Source organism: Equus caballus, chromosome 1 (assembly GCF_041296265.1).
Source record: "Equus caballus isolate H_3958 breed thoroughbred chromosome 1, TB-T2T, whole genome shotgun sequence".
Classification (NCBI taxonomy): domain Eukaryota; kingdom Metazoa; phylum Chordata; class Mammalia; order Perissodactyla; family Equidae; genus Equus; species Equus caballus.
The window spans coordinates 130,133,846-130,154,676 of NC_091684.1; the positions used below are offsets into that span (position 1 = coordinate 130,133,846).

The 20,831-nt window shown below is 35.9% G+C and overlaps 1 protein-coding gene across 50 annotated transcripts in view; it reads right to left on the reverse strand.

The window, feature by feature from the left end:
- The window catches only part of SCAPER (S-phase cyclin A associated protein in the ER), a 521,075-nt gene that overhangs the window by 241,805 nt on the left and 258,439 nt on the right, over positions 1-20,831 (reverse strand). For all 50 annotated transcript variants that reach the window (XR_011438966.1, XR_011439156.1, XR_011439026.1 and 47 more), the window contains 1 exon segment: positions 9,810-9,875. Coding sequence is in view for 47 of the 50 variants with exons in the window: in XM_070267830.1 (XP_070123931.1) it covers positions 9,810-9,875 (66 nt within the window). In the remaining 3 variants the exon portion in view is untranslated.

The following is a 20,831-nucleotide window of genomic DNA, read 5'->3' on the forward strand; positions in this document are numbered from 1 at the left end:
AGGTGAGAGTATGACAGCAGAAAAAAATGAGTATAAGAAACTGAGCACGTTTTCACATATTGATTTAAATCTTCAAGGTAGACTTAGATATTGTGTTATAAGCACTGTAAACTCTCAAAATGTCAAACTCCTTGAATGTCAAACTCCCCATGTTCCAATTTACAGGCAATTTGGGGAATGCTTGCCATTGCTGATGTCATTTACTTAGATAATAGAGCAATTATTTGCTTTTTACTATATATTATTTAGATTATGTGATTCTTTAGTAAGGGGACTGTGTGTAGCATTTCTTTGTAGTCCTTACTTCTGTTTCATACATCTCACTCTTTGAGCAATCCTCTCTCCTTTCCACTTATTTGCTTGAGCATTCCACCAACAGATACTCACCAGACACTCTCCCAGATCTCTCCACTTTTCCCCTATACATCATCACCCTATTATCTTACTTCTGTCTTTATCTATGACAGATTTCATAGGCCATCTTTATAATCACTTCCTTCTAAATGTGCTACATTCCCTCTCTGTTGTTCTGTTTGTTACTCTTACTAGCCAAACACTAGCAGTGGAAATAAACACTAATGCTTGTTTAGCTCTTTCTGTGGGCCAGGCACCATTCTCAGTACCTTGCACATGTCAATTTATTTAGCTGGATTAATGAACATCTGCCAGCCTTTTCCATTTCTGATCCTAAGAAAAAGTCATACCATAACAAAGACTGGCATGAGTATAGATTCAGGATCTCACTAAATCTGTCTAGTCTGCTCACTCTCCCACTCTCCACAAAGACTTGTTTCATACATTCCCCAGTCTCTTCAAAACTCCACTTTACTTTCTCTCTCTTGCTCTCATAAGAAGATCTTATATTTCATAGAGAAAATATAAGCTATTGAAACAGGAAAATCCTTACTTTCTGCCACAGAATCTACAAGCCTATCTGCATTTTACCCATATTCTCCCTTTGTTTGTCACATTACAATCAAGGAAGACTGATTCCTCCCATGTAGGGCTAATCCTGACACACAGGCTCTGTATGCATGATATCTTTCTGGATCTAAATCCCTCTCTTCTTCTTGCTTCAGTGCCTTTGCAAATGCTATTCATTCATTCCTTCTGAAATGCTTCCTCCAACTCCACATTATCTAGAAAATTCCTACTTATCCCTTAGTTTTTAGTTTAAACTTTACTTTCTCTGATTTTTGACTATTCCTTCAAATCACTCATCACAAGTCTCTCCCATGCAGAGTTTTACAACAGAACTTTCTGCAGTGATGGTAATGTTCCATATCTGTACTGTCCAACATGGTGGCTGCTAGCCAAACGTGGCTATTGTTCACTTGAAATAGAGTGTGACTGAGGAATTGAATTTTCAGTCGTATTTAATTTTAATAATTTAAATTTAAATAGCCACACGTGGCTACAAGCTATGATATTGGACAGTGCAGAAGCATAGTATTAACTTCGTGAGAGAAGGTTCTTGTCTACCTGTTCACTGCCTTATTCTAATATACTACCTCCAGAAAGTGTATTCAAAAGAAATTTAATGATGAATGGCTTAAGTAGAAATTTCTTCTTTACATTAATCTTTCTCTTTTCCCTTCTTCTCCCCAAAGACCCCAGTACATAGTTGTGTATTTTAGTTGCGGGTCTTTCTAGTTGTGGCATGTGGTATGCTGCCTCAGCATGGCCTGGCGAGCAGTGCCATGTCCACACCCAGGATCCCAACCAGCGAAACCCTGGGCCGCCAAAGCGGAGCGTGCAAACTTAACCACTCGGCCATGGGGCCAGCCCCCACTAATCTTAATAATACCTGTAATCTCATAGGTTACAAAAATTTCATGTACATGATATTATTTAATCCTCTGAAAGACACTGTCCATTAGTATTATTCTTGTTTGAAAAATGACGAAACTAAGTCTCAGGAAAATTAGGTGACTTTCCCAAGATCTCACAACTGGTTAAAGGTACTAGTGGGACTAGAAATCTAGGCCTTTGATCTTCAAATCTCATGCTTTTGCCTCCATACCTTATTAATCAATTCAAATAAGGAAATTTTATTCACAAATGAATAATATCCCAGAATACAATTTAATCTAAAAACATAGTTATGTAAAAATTTAAAATTTCTCAAAGAATGAGACAGCAAATACAGTTCAAAAAGGCACTGGTGAACTCCATGTTAAACCTAAGCTATCCATATGAAGATTACTTTGATTAAGTCAAAGAATGAATACAAACTCTAAAATCAGAAATACCTATACTTGAATTCTGGCTCTAGCCCTACCACGTATGTAAACCCTGGTGAGGTTACTACTCGGAATCTCAATTTCATCATCTTAAAAGTAGAGATTTTATATATATTTCTATATATCTCCTTTCAGAGCTTTTGAAGATCAGAGATAATTAAAGTAATATACTTAACACCATTCACTAAACACTCAATAAATGATCAACTATTATTACTATTCATTGACAGAAGGTCTCAATTTAACAAACAGAAAAAGGGAATATAAAAAAATACAAAAATAGAGTAAGAGTAACATACTTCTTTTCCCTTCTGATCAAATATGGGCTAGAGTCCCATCCGATTAAAGTTACCAACCTTATCATGTGGAAGAATATTGGCAGTGAACTTCATTGTGTGATAGATAAGTAGCCACTTTAGCTTTTGGCTGAGTAAGGCCTGCACACCAATGTAACTAAATATCCAGCCATAGCAATGGATGCATATGATTCTAGCAGTATTCTTACCAAGAATGCTCACATTCCCCTGAAAACCAGGGGTACTTAGGGAGGTACAAGGACCATTTTAATTCACAGAATACAAGGGGCTTGTATTTCACCCTGAGGTAAATCAAATCTGGGATTCATATGAACCTACCCTTCAAGGAAGAATGCCAAATCAAGGGGATGCTTTGGTAACATGAGCTAAACCTCTGTTTCATTCCCTGCCTCCACAGAAATACCACAAATAATATAGCCCCTTTCAAGAAAACAGCACCAGATTTTGATTTATACTATAAATAATTAGAGACTGTCACAGGACTCAAACCCTGAAAACTATATTTTCCCTACAGAGCAAGAACAGGAGCTGTTTAGAGGGTGCAGTTTTTTAACACAGAAATTGTTATTTGAGTTACTTGTGGCAGATAATTTTTCTAGCCTGAAAAGAACGAATGGAGGCTTCATAACTCCTAGCCTAGAACAAAAGAAGTATCTGTGAGGTAAATGGCTTTGTGGAGAATGTTGTAAGGTCAGATATTTTCTTCTCAAAATTGAACAAATTCCAACAACAACTAAATTCAAATCTGTCACTGGTAAATGTGAAATGTGAAAGCACCTCTGTAAGGAGCCCTCATTTTTATCACAGTAAAGTTTGGTGGGTTCATCAGCATCACTGGGAAGATTTGTAAAGTTTAAGAAAGGGGACTGTGTTCATTTTAGAAAATAACATTGTTCTTTAGTGAGATGGACAGGAAGATATAAATACATTAACTTTTTTTCCTTTCACTCTATTTGAAAGGTACCCGGTCTAAATTTAGGGCTTCTGGTTCCTTTTCTATTTTTAAATAATATGCTTACACTAAATATAAGAACCTAAGAAATCCCTATAAAAGATGAAAAAACAGTATACATATATTGCTTCCTATATTGGATATCTTTCATTTTCGCCTGTCAACATTGCTTCTTGTGGAGAAAGAACTCTTTCCCTTTTAGGGAACTACCTCGCTCTCACACTTACATGGGTATATTAGATGTGCTCAGTGCTATTAGGGTGTTGCTGCTCCCAGACTCTCACTCTCATTAGAATGAGCTAGGAAATATGTGTATATTATTTTATAAATAAATATTTAAAAAGTAACATATTATAATATATCCATATCCCTACACATTTACATCTATATTTATTTCCATTTATATATATTGGGAAATAAGAGTTAAAACTGATACCTACAACTCCAAGTCATCACCATGGGGTTTTTCTACTCTCCTGGTGGAGAACAGAGTATATTCTCCTACTGGAAAAGAGAGTTTATTTTATTTTTTTTTTTGAAGACTAGCCCTGAGCTAACATCTGCTGCCAATCCTCCTCTTTTTGCTGAGAAAGACTGTCCCTGAGCTAACATCCGTGCCCATCTTCCTCCACTTAATATGTGGGACGCCTACCACAGTATGGCTTGCCAAGCGGTGCCATGTCCGCACCCAGGATCCGAACTGGCGAACCCCAGGCAGCTGAAGCAGAACGCGTGAACTTAACCGCTGCGCCACGGGGCCGGCCCCAAGAGAGTTTATTTTTAACTCTCTTCTCCAGCAATGAGCAACCTGCCTCCCATCATCCTTAATATACTTATTTATTTGACCAATCCCTCTACATGTAACATACCATCCATCTTTGTTTCTGTAGGTATGCTATTATGTCTCTACTTGGGCTCTGACTCCCCATTCTGGGCTCTTCTACCCTTCTCACCCTGCCTGTATTTTGACACCCTTTGCCTCCCTCTTTACTTGGACTCTGATAGATTGTGCCAGGATGTTTTTCCATAGAGATGCCCTCCTCACTCTGCTCTGATCCTCAACCCAGAGAATGGTGCCCTCTACCACATGGAAGCTCCCTTCACTTGGCTTGGGCTCTGAGTCTCCACACCTGGCCACACCCTTCTCCCCCTGCATAAATGTCCACCTCAGCCTACTCAGGCTCTGACGCCTTCCACTGCACCACTGCTGCCTCCAGCCATCCCCTCAACGCAGATGGTGCTCTCTCATCTAATGGCTTCTGGACTGGATTTTTCTGGGAAGGGGTGGGGAAACTGGAAGATGAGAGGAAGAGTAATTTTCATTCACTAGCTACAATAATTTTATATGGAGACATTTCTTTTCATTTACTATTTGGTTATCAAGTTCAATCAGTTATAATAATTATCCTTTCTGAAGCTCAAACTGTTCTATCTCTGTTCTGTAGGAAACTCTTCAAGTTGGCTCCTGAGTCCTTTGACAATACTAGCAGTCTTCGAGAGCTTCCCTGCCATCTAGTATGACAGGACATTCAGATCTAGAATTAGGCATTTTTCCAAGAAGTTCTTGCCTCTTTTACGAGAAATGATATTTCAAGTCCTAAATCAGTGAGCACAAGGGATGCTCACCGCTACTGCATTGGTCACTGTTTCTAGGTCTCTTCAACGGACAGAGTGAGGAAATAAATAAATATGTGTATACGAACATACACGTGAATGTATATATGTACACACAAATACGTATACATACACAAATACACACACACACACACTTTTTAAAAGATAAAATGCCTCATAAATTAATTTAATTCAAATTCAGTCCTACAGGGGTTTTACCTGATCTCTACTATATCTATCTCCTTTCTTCCAGACTGAGAATTCAGGTTCTCAGGAACACAGGGGATAAAAGAATTCTAATCTCCATAATCTCCTTTACTTTATCCCATATTATATGCACAACAGACTCAGAATAACATTACTAATAATATCACCAGTATAATTAGAGAACGGTTAATTTTTTAGCATATGTTTCCCCCATTCTCCTTGATCTTTTTTCTAGTTATACTATAAAATTATCTGAGATACAGCTATCATGTAGTCTTTTTCTTTCCAGCCATCAGTTTTTTTTCTTTCTAGCCATCAGTTAGTCTTAGTTCTACAAGAAACTATAACTTGAGTGTTCATCACTACTCCTTATGTTGATGTGTGTTTAATAATTTTGATTGCCTAAAGTTCATTCTCTATTGGTATTTAAGATCCTCAAGAAAAGAAATGAAAATGTGGATCAAGGATTTGTAACTGGCAACACTGATTTCTGAGGGCATAAAATTATCAATGTGCAAGAGCAAAAACTAAGGCAACATTGTTCACACGCACCCTTCACTTGAGAATGAAATTCAGATGCTTTTCTCAAAGTGGTTCCCTGTACTTTCCAGTGAAAACCTGTTAGTTATTTTGGGGTTCTCCTTTCCTTGCATTTGTTACCCTAGTTGCTTCTCTTTGCTTTCTTTCACATCCTTGTCAATACCATGCAGGTCTGTGGCTGTTTGTTTCTATCCACTTGTTTTTTGGATTTCATGGAGATATCTGGTAATGTGGTTTTGTTGTAAACGCTGCCATGGGTTTCTGGTTTTCTTAACTAGTTAGCTGGTTTCTATGTAAGGATTTAAAAATACTGAAAAATTATATATCTATTGCTACTGCCATTTTTTCTAGACTTACAATTTAAAAGAACATCCTGGTTGTCCCTTGGCCAACAGACTGTAGTGAGCAACGGCAGAAGCAGTGTAAGACTAATTAGGAGGCTGCTACAATAATCCAGATAAGACATAATGGTAGGTTAGAATACTTACTACGGAGGTAAGGAATAGTGGTCAGATTCTGAATATATTTTATTCTGGTGAGGATGATTTGCTCTGAGCTAACATCCGTTGCCAACCTTCCTCTTTTTTTTTTTTAAAGATTTTATTTTTTCCTTTTTCTCCCCAAAGCCCCCCGGTACATAGTTGTGTATTCTTCGTTGTGGGTTCTTCTAGTTGCGGCATGTGGGACGCTGCCTCAGCGTGGTCTGATGAGCAGTGCCATGTCCGCGCCCAGGATTCGAACCAACGAAACACTGGGCCGCCTGCTGCGGAGCGCGCGAACTTAACCACTCGGCCACGGGGCCAGCCCCAACCTTCCTCTTTTTTTGCTTGAGGAAGATTAGCCCTGAGCTAACATCTGTGCCAGTCTTCCTCTATTTTGTATGTGGGATGCCTCCTCAGTATGGCTGATGAGTGGCGCAGGTCCGCACCCAGGATCCAAACCCGTGAACCGAGACCACCAACACGGAGCAGGCAGAACTTTAACCACTCAGGCACAGGGCTGGCCTCCAGATTCTGAATATATTTTAAAGATAGAGCCAACAGAATTTGTTGATGGACTGAAAGTGAGAAAAAGAGAGGATTACTCTAAAGATTTTAGCCTCGACTTAGAGGATGGACTTGCCATTTTCTATGATGAGCAAAAATATGAGGGGTAAGGTTTGGCAGAAAATTTCAGGAATTTAACTTTGCACATGTTCACCTGAAGGGTAAAAATGAACAGACAGACATCCAAATGGAAATGCTAAATAGGAAGTTGGATATGTCTGGAGTTCTGGGGAGAGGTCTGGATTGTTTAAAATCATGAAACTGAATGAGATTACCAAGGGAGTAATTCTGTTTGAATTCTCAGGACAAAGACATGCTAAAGTTAGAGGTTAAGAAGATGGGAAAGAACCACACAAAAGATACTGAAAAAGAGCAACCAGTCAAGTAAGAGACGAATCCAGAGAAAGCTGTGTAGTAGATTGTTACGTTAAAGGCCCTGGTTGAATTATGTCTTGCTAGTGGTGACATGTATGGTCTCCTCATACAGTGACTCTGGACTTGGCAAAATGACTTGCTTTGGCCAATGGGACATAAGAAATGTGACACAAGCAGAGGTTTGATAAGATTTGACATCCCCCATGAACACTGATGCAAAAATCCTCAACAAAACAAGCAAAATGAATTCAACAGCATATTAAAAGAATTGATTACTATGACTAAGTAATCTTTCATCCTCAAGGGGGCTGAGGCAGGCTTCCCTACATGGCAGTCACAGGGGAACAAGAAAGTGAGGTTCAGAGCAGAAGCCTCAAGATCTCTGAGGCTAAGGCTCAGAAGTCACATATTGTTTCTACAGTAGTCTGTAGGTCAAAACAAGTCAAAAGGCTAGAACAAATTAAGAGGAAGGAAAACAGAGTTCACCTCTTGATGGAGAAGTTATATTGCAAAGGGGCACGCCTCCAGAAATGGCTCAACTTTTGACCATCTTTGTAAACACTACAGTCATATATTAAATTTCCTCAAACATTTGGATCTATTTCTAGATTGTTTTTAAAAATCTCTTCCATCAATTTGTACTATTATTCACATGCCAAAGCCAAATTATTTTAACTACATACCTGTTAACTCAGTCCTACCTCATACTCCCTTCTTTTAAATTCTTTTTCCTAGAAATTCTTATTTATTTTTCCATATAGTCTTTAAAATGATTCTATCTCTTTTTAAAAACTCTGTTATTTTATTGGGATTACATTATATTTGTAGGACAACATATAGAGAATTTACTATAGTGTGTCTTTTCTCCAAGAGTATAATTTGTCTTTCCATTTATACAAGTCTCCTTTTATATCCTTTGTTAGTATTTTAAGGTTTTATTTTTATAGAGTCTTCAGATTTCTTGTTGAGTTTATTTTTAAATAGTTTACTCTTTTAGTGCTTTTGTAAATTATATTTATATTTTCTAACCAATTATCAGAAAGAAAGGCTATCAATTTTTGTATTCTGGATATGCTGTTGCATAACCTCAGGCAAGTTACTTACTCTCTCTAGGGCTTAAGTTTCCCTAATGAAATTCATTGAGTTGTTGTGAGGAATAAATGAGTCAATACATGTAGAGAGACTGGCATAAGGTTAAGGCTCAGTAAACATTACCTATTATTAATATTATCACATTAATTTGGTAATCAGCCACCTTACTGAATTGATTTTCTTGTTTCTGCTAGTGTTTCACTTGATTCTGTTGGGTTTTCCAGAAATGCAGTATCATGATAATCTTGATAATTTTGTTAACTTCTTTAATATTTTATATATTTTTTCTTTTAGAATAGCAATGGCTAATAGTTCCTGAACAATAATAAATAAAAGTAATTACCTGATGGGTATTTTATTTCTGACAGGCAAGAATATTTCTATTGTAAATAATTGCTACATTAAAATGCTATAGCATATCTACATAAACTGGTTAAAGATATTCCTCAATTTGTGGCATTTAAGCTGTTTCTTGACTTTTTCACTGTTAAAAATCACATTAAGGGGCCTGCCCCATGGCATAGTGGTTAAGTTCAGCACACTCCACTTCAGCAGCCTGGGTTCACAGGTTCAGCTCCTGGGTGCAGACCTACACCACTCATCAGCCACGCTGTGGCAGCGACTCATATATAAAGTGGAGAAAGACTGGCACAGATGTTAGCTCAGGGCTGATCTTCCTCAGGAAAAATAAATAAGTAAATAACTAAACCAGTCACCTCCATATACAAATATTTGGGCATATTTTGCATTATTTCACTAAGCAGCCTGAAGTTTATAGTGGATGTCCTAAGCTCTGGATTCACATTGCCTTTCAATAAGACTACACCAATCTGCACTCACATTGACAGCGTATGTGAGTATCTTTCTCACTGCACTTCTATTGGCAGTATATTTGAGAGAAGCAAAATGTTGATGTTTTTGTTTACTTAGCTATTGTGTAGTTACACTTACACCCAATGGTGGAGTCTAAATCCTTTTCTGTCAAGTAGCCATCACAACAATCCTGAAAGAGATCTCCTCAGAGCAAGAACCAGCACAGCCTTGCCAGAACCTGTTCTGATAGAACAGAGGTTCTCTACCTTAGCACTATTGATGCTTCTGGGTGAGATAATTCTTGGCTGGGGGAGACTGTCTTGTGCACTGAAGAATATTTAACAGTATCCCTGGCCTGAATGAACTTGATGGCAGTAGCACCATCTCCCCAAGTTGTGATAACCAAAATGTTATCACACATCCTCAGACAAAGCCAAATGTCCCCTGGGAAAATCATCCCCAGTTGCATACCATTGTCTTAGGAGAATGAACTTATAGGCATCAGATACAAAGCCTATGATGACAGGCATACAATAATAATTCAGATAAAGTTTTGTTACCGGCAGAGATTGAAGAGATAGAGAATGGCAGTGTAGGATAAAATACTCACTTTGCTTTATAAGGTGAGTCAGAGCCAGAATTTTTTGTTTCCATTAAACTCTCATATTCCTTGGCCCTAAAGAGAAAAAAGTTTTATAACTGTTATTTTGCTAATTTTTAAAACAAACTAAAACTGTGGCTGTGTTTTTCTTATCCCAGTATTAGGAACATTACCACATTAATTTTAACACTTTGATTTCTGAGATTGCTTCTTTAAAATACTATAAATGTTATCAAAAAAGACTGAAAAATACATATTTTCTCACAGGATAGAGTGCAGATTCATAAAAACACTGCTGAGATTACACACCTGGTACAGAATGGTGCTTATTTGTCAGAACTGGTAAAATCATGATGATTAAATCTGAAACCAAATTGAGTTTCTACAAGGTAGCTGAGGTGGTTGAATATCTACGTACTTCAAGAGGTATATGATGCAAAATTAAATACAGGTATAGAATAGTCATTTAACTTTAGAAATAATTTAAAAGGCAGTGGAAATAACCAGACAATAAAATATTTATTTTGCTTTGGTTTTGTTATTTATACTGACTAAATACCAAAGGTCTGGAAAAATCTGCGATAACACTTCTCTGCCACTGTCTAATTATGCTCTAGCTTGCCTGAACCAGGTGATAGTCGTCAACAGGTAATCGATCTAAGGCAGGAGTCACTACAGCAATCCATTAATATTGACTTAATTTGTCAGTTTCTCCTTTTGGAGGAAAAAAAGAAAAACGTTACTTTATATTTTAACTGCTCACCCAAAGGGTCCTAGTCTTAAAGAATTAGTCCAGTGACCTATGACAGAATTAGTCACAATGTATACCAATCCAGAGAGCAATGACAGGTGAAAAAATAAACATTGCTTCACAAAAAATGTGAAAGATGCAAATTACAATAGGCCTAACGAGGAAAAAGCAAACTAGCACAGGTTATGCTTGGGAATGAAGGAATAACTAAATTGGAAGTAAACATTAAATTACATAGTGTTTCAATCTATGCATGCTCATTGCCAGCAGGCAAAATACTAAGGCATATCAAGATGGGAAATAACCATTTTGTAGTTGCAAGTAATTACAACTTCATACGAAAGGTGTAAAAAATAACAATTATGCAGGGCTGAATTATTTTTCAAGCACTGTGCCAGGAGCTACATACTCATTGTCTCATACAGTCCTAAAAATTCGATATGGTATTATCCCCATCTTAGAAAGAAAAAACTGAGGCTTAGGAAGATGCCTGTTATATCAAAACACATTTATCTAGGGCTTACAGAGTTTGGAAAGACTAAATCCATTCCCTCATTCATGCATACATAACTAGGAAATTATCACCCAAAAAATCTTAACTTTACCTGAAATGGCAGTTAACCACTTTTTCCTAACTTGAATCTTGATTCACTTTTAACAATCGATTAAATATTCATTTTTCAGAGTCCCTACTCTATAAACTAAACTAGACTATGGCGGATAATGAAAGGTATATACATAGCAGAGATAAGGTATATACATACGGGGAATATTCAAAGTATTTACTCTCCATAAGGAAGAGGAATACATAACAGCATTAAAACATACAGAATTCTACAAAGCAGAGTAAGTGACAGATGAGTATTATCACAAGTGCACATTTCCAGCTAAGATGCCACAGTAAGTTTTCTGAAGGAAATGAAACGTGTACTTGCTTAAAAGATAGGTAGCATCTGAATACACAAAAAAAGAGAAAATGGCATTAATAGCAGAGAAAAGTGAGCAAACGATGCTGAACATGTAGGAAAATATGAGTTATACTAAGGGAACAGTGTACAGTCCAGTTTTGCTGGAGCAAAAGATCAAAATATGGGAATAATGAGAGAGAAGGCTGAAAAGAATCCTTTCAGATACGCTATAATTCTGATGATTTACTTTTTAGATAACGACCCACTTTATTAAGATTTTGAATACTGCATTCCCTCGTTTTTAATCTCCATGTCATCTTGGTTATATTCTTTTTCAGCCATAATGCGGGATATTTTTGTTTACTCCATTTTAATTTTCGTTAGCCTTTCACAGTTTACCAGTATTCTCAAAGAATCAGATCTTATCAACCTCTATTTGTTTTTATCCTCAAAAGATATAATACATCCTAAGTGCTATATGTGGAAATAAATAAATAAATACATATATCCTATTTCCCGAGGGGGTGATGTGAATACTGTTCTAGCTCCTTGAGTTGTTTAGGCCATTTCTACCGCAACTGATAAAATCATTTAAGACTAAATTTCATTCTGAGTAAAGTTTTGGCCATATTCCATAAGATTCATGCTTTTACTGTCACAAATTACAAATAGCTTCTAATTTCTATTTTGATTTACTCCTAAAAAACTTTTGAGTCAAACAATGTGTTCTCCCTCCCCTCAAACCCTTGGTCCCAAAGTATTCATTTTTTTCATCTTTTTAATTTTTTTTTCATTTTGAGGGACAGCTTTACTGAGGTTCCATTTACATAAAATAAAAAAAAACTTTAAATTTTAAGTGAATAATCTGATGAGTTTTCACAATTATGTCTACCAATACAACTGAAACCACAGTCATGATATAGAACATTTCCACCACCCCACAAAATTTTCTTGTGTCTCTTTGAAGTCACTTTCTTCTTCACCTCCTTGCCCCAGCAACTACTCATCTGCTTTCTACCACTACAGCTTTCTGAATATCAAATTACTACAATCATACATATTCTATAATGTCTGGATTAATTGATTTAGCATAAATCTCTTGAGATTCTTTCATACTGTTGAATATATTATTAGTTCATTTCTTTTTACTGCTTTGTAGTATTCCATTGTTTGGCCACCACAATGTACCTATTCACCAGTTGGATATTTCACTTCTTTCCAGATTGGGGCTACTATGAACACTTGTAGACAAATGGTTGCATAGACAAATGTCTTAATTTCTCTTGGATAAATACCTAGGAGTGGGATCTCTGGGTCATACGATAAGCATGTGCTAAACCTTAAACTACCAAAATATTTACTGAAGGGGTCATTCCAATTTGCATTTCTACCAGCAAAGTATGAGAGTTCTAGTTGCTTTAGTCCTTTGAAGAGTATCTTGTTTAATTTCCTTATATTTGTGAATTTTCCAGATTTCTTTCTGTTACTGATTTCTAACTTCATCTCCTTGTGGTCAGAGAAGATACCTTATAGGATTTAAATATTTTAAAATGTATGGAAACCTGTTTGGTGGTCCAATATAAGGTCTATGCTAGAGAATATTCCATGTACACTTGAGCATAATATGTATTCTGCTGTTTTGGCATAGAACGTTCTCTATACATCCACTGGGTCTAGTGGTTTATAATGTCATTCAAGTCTTTCACTTCTTTGTTTATTCTCAGTTTAGTTGTCCTATCCATTTTTGAAAGTGGGGTACTGAAGTCTCCACCTATTATTGTTGAACTTTCTATTTCTCCCCTCAATTCTGTCAGTTTTTCCTTCATATATTTTGCGGCTCTGTTAGGTGAATATATGTTTGTAATTGTTATATCTTTTTGATGGATTAACCCTTTCATCATTATATAATATCCTTCTTTCTCTATGGTACAATTTTTATCTTAAAGTCTATGTTGTATGATACTAATATAGTTACTTCAACTATATTATTTTGCCGAGGGTACTCTCTGCATGGAATATGTGTTTCCATCTTTTCACATTAAACAACTTGGGTCCTTATATTTGAAGCAAGCTTCTTGTAGATAGAATACAGTTGGATCATTTTTTTTAATCCATTCTGCCAATCTGTGCCTTTCACTGGAGTCTTTAATGCACTAATATTTAATGTAATTACCTATGAAGATGGACTGACTTCTGCCATTTTGCTATTTTCTATGTATGATATCTCTTTTGTCCCTCACTTCCTCCATTACTGCTTTATTTTGTGTTACACAGATATTTTCTAGTGTACCAATTTCAATCCCTTCTCATTTTTTCTAGCATATACATATTTTTAGTTATTTGGCAGTCATCCTGGGAATTATAACTAACGTCTTAATTCGTAATAACAGAATTAATACTAACTTAGTTTTAGTAGTATACAAAACATTGTTCCTATATAGTTCTTTACCTCTTTTATGCTCTCATTACAAATTACATCTTTATACATGTGTGTCCATCAACACAGGTTTAAAATTATTGTTTTGTGCAGTTGATTTTTAAATCAAATAAGAAAAATGAGGAGTTACAAACCAAAAATACATTTATATTGACTTTTATATTTATCTGTGTAGCTGCCTTTACAAACTTGTTCTTCATTTCTTTGTGTGGATTCAAGATACCGTCTACTGTATTTTCATTTCAACCTGAAGGACTTCATTAGGAAGTTTCCTCAAGTGCAGGTCTAATAGCTACAAACTCTCTCAGTTTTTGTTCATCATGAAATGTGTTAATTTCTCCTTCATTTTTGAAGTTTTGCCAGATACAGAATTTCTGATTGACAATTTGTTTTTATTTTTTTCTACCAGGAAACTGAATATGTTATCCCACTGCCTTCTGGCCTCTATAGTTTGTGATAAGAACTAAGCTGTTAAGTATATTGAGGATGTTTTATATATGAAGAGTTGCTTCTCTTTTGCTGCTTTCAAGATTCTCTCTTTGTCTTTATCTTCTGACAGTCTGACTATAAAGTGTCACAGTGTGGACCTCTGAGTTTCTCTGACTTAAGACTTTGTTGGGCTTCCTGGATGTGCAGATTCATATCTTTCATTAAATTTTGAAACTTTTAGCCATTATTGCTTCAAATACTCTTTCTCTGCCTTTCTCTCTTTACTATCCTTCTGGGACTCCCATTATGTATACGTTGGTAGACTGGATGATGTTCCACTGGTCTTTCAGGCTCTGTTCACTTTTTCTTCATTCTTTTTTCTTTCTCTTCCTTGGAGTGGATAATCTCAACTGTCCTAACTTCAAGTTCACTGGTTCTTTCTTTCACCTGCTCAAATTAGCTGTTGAGCCCTTCAAGTAAATTTTTCATTTCAGTCACTTTATTTTTCAACTACAAAATTTCTATTCTTTAAAAAAATTTTTTTATCTCATTATTAATATTCTCCAATTGTGGTTTTCTTTAGTTCATTTAGCATATTAAAAAATTTTAAAGTCTTTGTCTAGTAAGGCCAATGTCTGGGCTTCCCCAGGGATACTTTCTATTATTTTTGTTTTCCTGTGAATGGACCAATTTTCTTTTTCTTTGCATGTCTTGTAACTTTTTGTTGAAAACTAGTCATTTTAAATATTATAACAGGGCAACTCTGGAAATGAGATTCTCCTCCTTCCCCAGGGTTTGTTTTTGCTACTTGATGTAGTTATATATTTGTTTAGTAACTTTCCTGAACTAATTTTCTAAAGTTTGCATTCTTTCTCATTATGGCCACTCAAGACTCTCTTCCACTAAGTTTATGGATCAACTAGTGATTCAAGAGATTTCCTTAAACACCAGGAACAACAACAACAAAAGTTCTAATCTAATCTTTGCAGATAGGCTGTGTGTGTGTGTTAGGGCAAGCCAACAAGACTCAGGCATTTTACAGCTCTGCTTTAGCCTTCACTTTCTGCTTGCATAGAAGCCTGATCGTCACCCAGACAAAAGACTTCAGGGCCCTCTCGGGTCTTTTCTGAACATGTACCCAACCCTGGGCATACGTGTGGCCTTCTAGATTCTTCAAAGTATGTGGGAGCTGTTCAAAGTCCTTATTCCCCAAACCATCTCAATCTTCAGCCTTTCCCCCAAAGCTTTTTGATTAGTTTATTGTTTGTCCTATTTTCCCTTGCCTTAGGCAGCAGTGACTAATACATTTGCCTTGATATTGTTTTTGACAGTCACTCCCCAGGTAGCCTACTTAGCTCTGGGAAAATTCTGCATTAGGTGAAAGAAAGGCAAATTCTTAGAACAAGTCCTTCAGAGAATCATCAGACAGATCAAAACAAATAACTACAATTCTTTGGGTATAAGGTCTAGTTACCAGAAAGATCAAGCCATGATTAGAAGCTTGGAATTTTTAGCCCTGACCTCAATTCTCTTGAGAAGAGAGAAGGGCTCAAAATGGATTTAATGACTGATCATGCCTATGTGATAAGGCCTCCATAAAATCTCAAAAGTATGGAGTTTGGAGAGCTTCTGGGTTGGTGAACACATGGAGGGACTGGGAGAGTGCCATGCCTGAAGAGGGCATGGAAGCTCTGTGCTCTTTCCCTATGCATTTTTTCCATCTGGCTGTTCCTGAGTTATATTCTTTTATAATAAACTGGTGATCTAGTAAGCAAAATGTTTCTGAGTTCCGTGAGCTATTCTACCAAATTAATCGAATCCAGAGAGGTCTTGGAAACCTCCGATTTGTAGCCAGTTCGTCAGAAGTACAGGTAACAATCTGGACTAGTGACTGGCAACTGAAGTTGGGGGGAGGGGTGCGTCTTGTAGGACTGAACCCTTAACATGTGGAATCTGATGCTATCTCTCGGTAGTGTCAGAATTGAGTTGAATTCTTGGACATCCTGCTGGTGTCTTAGAATTGTTTGTTGTTGTGTTTTGGGAAGCTCCCCATACCCCACCCAAAACAACCTTGGAACTGGGTGCAGTTCATACCTTACTAGCAAGGTATAAAGATTCTAATTTCCCTACATCCTTGTTATTGTCTGTCTTATTAAATATAGCCATCGTAGTGGGCATGAAGTGGCATCTCATTATGGATTTGATTTGCATTTCCCTGATGACTAATGATGCTGAACATCTTTTCATGGTTATATTGGCCATTTGTATATCTTCCTGGAGAAATGTCTACTCAGATCCTTTGCCCATTTACTACTGGGCCATTTGTCTTTTTATTAGTGAGCTGCAAGAGTTCTTTATATATTCTGGATATAATTCCCTTATCAGCAATATGATTCGCAAATCTCTTACACTGCGTGTTGTCACTTTTTTGATAGTATCTTTTCAAGCACATTTTGAATTCTGATGTAATCCAGTTTACCTTTTTTTATTGCTTACCATTTTATTTTATAATTTCTGTTCAGTAAGGTCATCTCTTTTTGTTTTTTTCTATAATTTCATTTATTGACCCAAACATTCTATGCTTTTTTCTTTATCCAAATCAGTTTTACTCAACCAAGAGTTCACAGTCTTAACAACCACAAAAAATGACAGTTTTGTTTCTCCCTTTCTGACCCTTATATTTTCCCGCCAACCTTAGTGAATTGAAAATAATCTCTAGTACAATATCAAACAGAAGTGGGTAGCAGATGTATCCTTGTCTATTCTTGAATGAGAACGCTTTCAATAGTTCATCACTAAGTATGATATTTTCTCTAAGGTTTTGGTGGAAATCTCATTAAATCCCAGAAATTTCCCTCAATAATCTTATTCTGCTAAAGTTGTTCTCTTGAAAGAATATATTGCTTTTCCTAGATCCATTGAGAGAATCAGGATTTTTCTCCTTATTCTATTAATATGGTAAATTATACTGATTCTCTTTTTTTTTTTTTTGAGGAAGATTAGCCCTGAGCTAACATCTGCAGCCAATCCTCCTCCTTTTTCTAAGGAAGCCTGGCCCTGAGCTAACATCTCTGCCCATCTTCCTCTACTTTCTATGTGGGATGCCTACTACAGCATGGTGTGTCAAGGGGTGCCATGTCCGCACCTGGGAACTGAACCGGCGAACCCTGGGCCGCTGAGAAGCGGAACATGCAAACTTAACCACTGTGGCACCAGGTGGCCCCAACTGATTCATTTTTAAATGTTCAACCAACCTAGCATTCCAATAAACACAAACTGGCATTTTCTTCAAGGCTATGAACTATGTTAATGACAAATTATAGGTCATTGCTTATTCATAAATTAGGGACATTTATGTATTTGGCTGTATCCTTTAAAACTATTCATAGCGCCATTCTAAATTCTTATAAAGCATTTATCATATGATGAGCACTTTACATGAATTAACTTGATTTAATCCTCATAAAAAAGTTATGAGTTAGTTCACCATCTTATAGATGAGAAAACTGAGGCATTGAAAAGTTAAGAAGCTTGTTCAAGGTAACATGACATAGATTGTATTCAAATTGGATACATAGATGGATTCAAACCCAGGATATTTAGAGCCAAAATCTCATAGGAAACACCTGTCTTGTTTTTGAAAACAGGAAGTAAGGGTAAAGAGGAAGAAAAACAGAGCTCTTTTGCCACAGAGAGACACAGTATGTTAGAATAAAGAAACTGATCACATACTGGAATTCTACTTTTAAAAGAACTGAATCAAACCTATACCCAAATTGTCTAAGGACACAGTTTCTTTTCAAATTCTTGTTTACTAAAAACTCTCCCAACAAAATAAACAAGACTTTGGCTACCTGGTTACCCAGCAGGAACTAGAAAAGGCGGCTTTAGGGATCAAAGAAATTATCTTCCAGTAGAGAACAACATTCGCTTTTTGGTAACATCAATTGGAATTAAAACAAAGATGCAGCATGATAAAACTTGAGAGTTAGGCAAGGAAGAATTAGACAAGGGAAATGGACAACCTCTCCTGAGTTGATCATCATCACAACTATCACCTCAACATGCTACTTTTTAAATTATTTTGTCTAAATGAAGAACAACATGATGTCATGGAACATGGACATCAGAGACAGACAGACAAAAACGAATTTGACTCTACCACCTAATAGCTATGAAGCCTTAGTCACGTCACTTCTTTGAGCTACAGTCTTGTCAAATCTAAAATAAGCAGGATAATGTTAACCTCCCAGAATTATTATAAGGAATCCATGAGGAAATGTTTGAAAAATATGTTGCCCAGAGAGAAAACCAAATAAATGATAGTTCTCTTTACTCTCGAAATCTTATAAAGGCCCAGACAAATGAAATCTATATTTACACCTAGATATGCAGACATCAAAAACAATTATAATTGATTTCTTGATTGTCCACATTTCTTATCGAAGTATCTATCTTCTAATCTATTCTAAATTTCCCTCCACAACACATTCATGGTTTTTAATAATAATTATTTTAAAAGATTACTGATAATACTTTTTCCACACACTTCAAGGTAGCCTCATTATACATGAGATTTAGCCACTGGGAAGGATTATTCAACAGCAATTTAAGACTAGTACAAAGTTCATCAAAATATAACTGAAACATAAAGATTTGTCTCTTTCCTTGCAATAGCTCAAGCTCTAAGGTAACAATTAGGTTTTTTAAAATCTCTCCTTTCCAAAGTAAATCTTAACTTCCAGTCAACTTAAAGCTAGCTGTTTGTTCTAAGAAAAGGAGCTGACCAAAACAGACTCTAAATCAAATTATTCAATTTCCCATCTCCATTATTGGGTATTTTGGGAACCAACAGTGTACTATATGGGATATTCATAAAAGATGTCACATGTTTACATGTTAAATGCAGTTTGAAATGTCTTTCAAAACATGAGACAAAGGTTTTTCTACTTATATAATGTAAGTGATTTATTAGTATTATTACAGAGATATACAAACAACACAAATGCTATTACAGAAATAAACTTTTGCGTAGACTTAAAATTCCTGTCCACCATTCTTCATTTTTAATCTTGCCAATTTTCAAAATACCCAAATCATTTTAGTTTCACAGAAAACTAAACGAAATCTAATACTATTATTTCTTCTTTAGATAGCTTCTATGTATTCATTTTTTCATTTATTCATTCATTAAAACATTTACTAAGTATCTACGTGTCAAAAATTATTCTAAGCATTAAACATATAGTATATAAAAAGGTCAACAAGGTAACTGTTCTTATATCAGAGTTTACAGTGGGGGAAATAAATCAGTAAGGTAATAGTGGAAAATAGATACTATGAAGAAAATAGGATAATATAAAGTGACTGAATATATGTATGTGTGTTGAGGAGTTGTGGCATTTACAGACAGCATAATGGAGGAAGGTGTTTGAGAAGTCTTTAAGCAGAAACTTGAATGATGCAAAGGAGCCGGTTCCAGGGAAATCTGGGAACAGCTCGGACTGAGTAGAGGGAACATCCAGTACCAACACATTAAGGTGTATTCAAGGAACAGAAGGGCAGAAATGGAAAAACAAATACAATATTATGATTACATAAACATGCTATGACATTAAAATGCTTCCTTGAAAGTCATCAGTGATCTCTGTTAGTATGAAACATGATGGCTTTTTCTCTGTATTCATTCTCCTGGACCTTTTTTCCACTATATTTTACAGCTTACTATCACTGCTGTTTTCAAGTCCTGATCTCCTTTAACTTCTATTTAATAATTGTTATCTATTCTCATTGTTGTAATTTTAATATTATAATAATTAATGCTAAATACATAACTTTAGATTTCAGACCAAATTTCACACTCTTCAAGCTCTACACTTGGAAGTTCAACTTTCATCTTGTCCTCTATTATCTTTCAAACCAAACTCCTTCTGACCACTGTACATCCACTTCACTTTATTTCTCAAACAGTACCTTGGACTGAAATTTCAAAATTGTTTTCTATTCTTCATTTTCTTTTTTCAAATAATCAATGTATCATCAAAAATATTAACATTATGTCAAAATACTTCTTGATTACTTTCTTTCCTCTTAATTTATTCTACAGTACATTGTAATGTAAGCCCTATCACTTCATGCCTGGGTTAGTAACAATATTCTTCTATTCACTTAAGTTCTCAACCTTCTAATCCTAACAGCATAGCACAAGTGACAAATCTTCCCAAATCACTCATTTCCTGATGTGATTCTCTTGGTTATCTATAGTGGTTCCTTTCCAAAATATCTCATCAACTGGCTAACTAGTATCGAAGGCTCTCCATAATTTGACCCTATTCTATCTATTCTTTATACTTTATATTTTTGACATTATCATCTGCATTTTATAAATTTGGATTTGCATGGTCCACTTCTGAGACATTTTGAGACTTTTTTCTTGAGCCTTTTTTGAGACATTTCACCAGTTAGGATATTACTGCCAGGGGGCAGCATAATTTGATTAATACCTT